Consider the following 4,216-nt stretch of genomic DNA (forward strand, 5'->3'; position numbering starts at 1 on the left):
TTCGCTGCGCAGTCAGACTTGAGGGGCTGCCGCTTCCATAATGCTCCTATCCGTTGCAGCGGCGAGAAGCACAGTACGCCGTGGGGTCCTGCTTTCTGCATACACGCTGTTCTAGGGGTATACCTGTTCCCTCATTGACTCCAGCTATTCAGCACGGCGGCAACCTGTGGACCGCCTAAATTTCAGGAGCAGCCTCGGGCTTTCCTGACTGGAGGCAAGTCGATCCTCCAAGCGGAGAGACAGCCGGTGCCCTTTGGAGTCGATGTGCAACGATACACTTGTCTAATAGCAAAGCTGCTGAGATGATACCTTTAGAAAGCCAGAAACTGTGCCTGTTGCTAGTGACCTGAAGAGCCTTCGGTTTTATAGGCCCTCGCCTGCGGTAAATGTGGCCAGGCGGTCCACTGGTACTGAACCGACAGGTGCTACTGCTCCCTTTCCACCCACGAATAGGGAACAAAGAGATAAACTTTAAACATAGAGCAGCATAGCTGAGGATAGAACATGATCAGCAGTGGGGAGCCCGTGACCGGAATGGTGACGTGCCGGTTGGCTGATAGTTCTTCCTGCCGATTGCCTTTGGATACGAATGTGTTGTTCGCAAAGCACCATCACTATGGCATGAAATTCCAACAGCTTTTACATATGCTTTTCAATTTTCATAGGCTCTNGCAAAGCACCATCACTATGGCATGAAATTCCAACAGCTTTTACATATGCTTTTCAATTTTCATAGGCTCTTTGAAATATCTGCATTTTTCTGCGACCGTGTTCTGGAGCCCCGTTGAGACTGCTGCTCTGGGCGCAGTGGAGAAGCGTGTTTGTACGCTTGGACACGCACACAGCCAGCAAACTATTTGCATGTCTTGTGTTCAAGTCAAAATCCCCAAAATGTATCTTAGCGAATTACACATGTTGGTCTGCATGCGGCTGCATAGAGTGAGTGGACCGCAGTGGACCGGTTCTAGATGCCACTCTGAGTTTCAGCTGAAATGAACCCGAATCTTCGATAACCATATGGCTTTTCTTCGCCCCTGGAATAGTGGAGTTTTAAGATTTAGTGTTATGCCTAGGAGGAGCAAGCAGTAACTAATGGTAGCCGCCAGCGAGAAACACTTCGTCAACTGTTCCGCAAGCTCAGCAGGGCATGCATAGGGAATGAATTGAGATGCTTCAGAAAGAACAACATAATATAAATCTCATGTTGTTCCCATTCATGGTATAAAACCAATGATCTGGGGTTCTTTCTGTACTAACAATCGCTGAACGTCGAAGGAGCTGAACCACATAGTAGAACGCATTTACAGAAGCGATGCAGCTGCTACATTTTGTACGTAAAATCATAGTTTATGCTGTGCACAGTTTAGCTTTGTGCATCTCATATCTTAATTCTAAGCCATGGTTTTATTCCCCGACGAGTGAGGCCCCATGGAGAAGTAAAAAGCACGACGGGGAGAAATGCATATTCCCCACAACAGATAATCAGAATTGGTGCGCTGGATTGTCGAGGAACTGCATTTCCCTTCACATGCGTTGCTATAGGTACTGTAGCTGTTCGGAGTTCGAGTTGGTTCTAGGTGCCTGCTCTCCATTAAGGAGCCAGGCGGCACAACTGGAAGGAATACGAACTGTACGAATCTATGCACCGGCAGTAACTGTGTCGCGGACCTTAAAGAATGCCTCCTACGTGAATCGCCAGGGGCAACGGATAAGATGAGGTTGTTGAGATATGATTGCACCTCATATTGGTTTGTAACCCGGGATGTTCACAATTTCGAGAATTATCGTCAGATAATTTGCCTGCAGAAAACATCCCTGACTTGAACTAGATGTACTACCCAGAACTGTGAATAGGACCGAAGGAAAGCGCATGCTCGGTTTTCGCCGCCCGATAGCCTATATTCCTCACACAGCGTGATGCTTGTGCTGCCTGGGCGGCCTTACTAAACTCTTAAGCACACTGTGGTGTGCAGCGCTTTTCACCCAATCCAGTTTGCACAGAAGCAAGACAGAGTTCCATTCAAGTCGTTCGCAAATTCAGGGGCATTGAAGGAGAGAAAACAAAATATATGCATAGTTTCACTTGGAGAGCGTTAAGTGGGGAAAATATTGGTAGATTATTGTCGTTATTGGATGACCCAGCGTAAGAAACAGCTGCGTCCGAAAAGAAACCGTAGCAGGAGGAACAAACCCCGCCTTTCCAGTGTATTTTTTTGAATGTAATGTATGCGCATACTGTGCATACACCGGCAACCGCCGAGTGTACCGACAGCCCATGCAAATGAAAGCCGTGATGACCGGTCAGATTCATTATTTCTGATATTTCCAACGGTGCTCGTTCTTCGTGGCTTGATCCCAGTTCCGTCCAAATCGTTTTTGATTTCCAACGTTTGCGAAAATGCAGCTGTGGATGCAAGCACGGATGGCATTTGATGGCCACATGGCCATGCGCGGCAAACTACAGGGCCACCTGCAGACTGCATTGCAGGTCAGTTCAAGTTGTTTGCACCTGTTAGCAAAGCGGGATCTTATTCAGAATATCAGGTGGCATTCGCTGCGTCGTTGTGCGGAGCAGTTGCATGCTTTGCCTCAGCTGCCTTCGCAACTTATTGCCCCGAATGCACAAGTAAGAAGTTGAACTGAAAACACTGCAAATGAATTTTCCTTACTTGGCTTTCCAGGCTTCGCAAAGTTGCTGGGAGGCCTTCTCATTGCGGTATGTACGAAACACACATTTCGCTGGAGCTCGAAGAACGTTAGTTCAGACTGGACTTTGCGCCGGACTCATGGCGTACGCCAGGAATGAAGGAGCCAGCACAGAGAGCAAAATTATCATGCACCCTTGGTGAGTATGATAACCGAAAACTTGTAGACTTGATGAACATCTGGCTCTCTTATAGGTCCATTAAGGAACTGGTTGAGGTCAGCNCCGAAAACTTGTAGACTTGATGAACATCTGGCTCTCTTATAGGTCCATTAAGGAACTGGTTGAGGTCAGCGGAATTTTAAACACCAACCACTTTTCCCGTGTCGACGTCTAAAATACAGGTTTCTCTAACATCCGGGACTGTTACCATTGGGTAAGGCTGATAGCATAGTATGATATCCCAACAGAAATGACAAGGATTTTTCAGAGTTATTGATATCTTGCTTGTAAGCTGAACCGAACCATCTTGTCGGGAAAAACTATGCGACACAACACCTGCGCAGGCCTACACCTACCACATATTACTCGTGCTTGATGCTGCCGTTGCGTTATCTGGAACGGTAATTCTAGCGGAGTCTATGGTAAGAACAATAAAATTGGTCAAAACGAAATGTTTCGATCCAACTCAATCATCAGGCGTGCTTGAAGTCTGATGCGGTGCTCTTTTGGACTCTTTCTGTTGCATGCAGTGGTGAGTCACGAGCACAACCCGCACTAAGCGTCAAAATACAAGACATGAATGAACGATATACAGTCGTTCTCGTTGGACTCATGGCATTCCTGGTGGTGATTTTCGCCAACATGCCCTACAGTAAGAATTGCACCAACCTTGGGTCACGCCAATGGCCAGCCATATTGCAAACGCCAACAGGTGTTATTGAATACTCAAAGGTCTACGCCGAAAATTTCGGGGGTGCCGTCTCTTCTGCTGGAAAACACATCAAGGCAAAAATACAAGGCTCAAATCGCGCCTAAGCCGTAGCCAGCTGGCCTGGCACAGCCCGGCATGTTTGTCTGGAAGATGCCATCGGGTGCTAACCGCTCACTCTGTTACTTTGAAGTTGAACCTTTCTTTTCCTCTTCGCATAAATCTGGCAGGCGGCTCTCCTGCCGCTCAAAAACGTTGTCAATCTCTTCAGGATCTAGAAACTTCGAGGGATTAGCCTTAGGTTTCGCTGGGCTGGTCTGAGAAAATGCTTTGCCTTGAATAGGTGCGCCGGTTGCAGGGTCTGCGAAGGGGGCCTCCGGAGGTCTGCCGCGCGCAGGATCAATAAAAACAGTGAACTTCAATGAGAGCCAGTTCCAGACACCAGTGGACTAGTTGGAGTAAACCCACCTGCCTGACGGAGGAACAACAACCACTGCCGGGTTATTTTTCGGATGATCCTTTCCAGATTCCATCGTACAACACACTCAATCGCGAGCAAAACGCAAGTTAGTGGGCCGCTCGCATAGATATTTCCAGGCAGCTGAGTGAAGGGCCAGCTCACGAAGATCGCCGGACGCAAA

General features: G+C 47.9%; 1 protein-coding gene across 1 annotated transcript; it reads right to left on the reverse strand.

Moving 5' to 3' along the window:
* Nucleotides 1–3,757: 3,757 nt before the first annotated feature.
* On the reverse strand, nt 3,758–4,108 carry EMH_0001090 (uncharacterized protein; the record flags this gene model as incomplete). The annotated part of the gene is made up of 2 exons (XM_013495448.1): nt 3,758–3,959; nt 4,044–4,108. 2 exons carry the CDS (start codon nt 4,106–4,108, stop codon nt 3,758–3,760), a joined length of 267 nt encoding a protein of 88 aa, XP_013350902.1.
* Between the last annotated feature and the right edge of the window lie 108 nt (nt 4,109–4,216).

The sequence above is a fragment of the Eimeria mitis genome, genomic scaffold (assembly GCF_000499745.2).
Source record: "Eimeria mitis Houghton genomic scaffold, Emh_scaff158, whole genome shotgun sequence".
NCBI lineage: Eukaryota > Apicomplexa > Conoidasida > Eucoccidiorida > Eimeriidae > Eimeria > Eimeria mitis.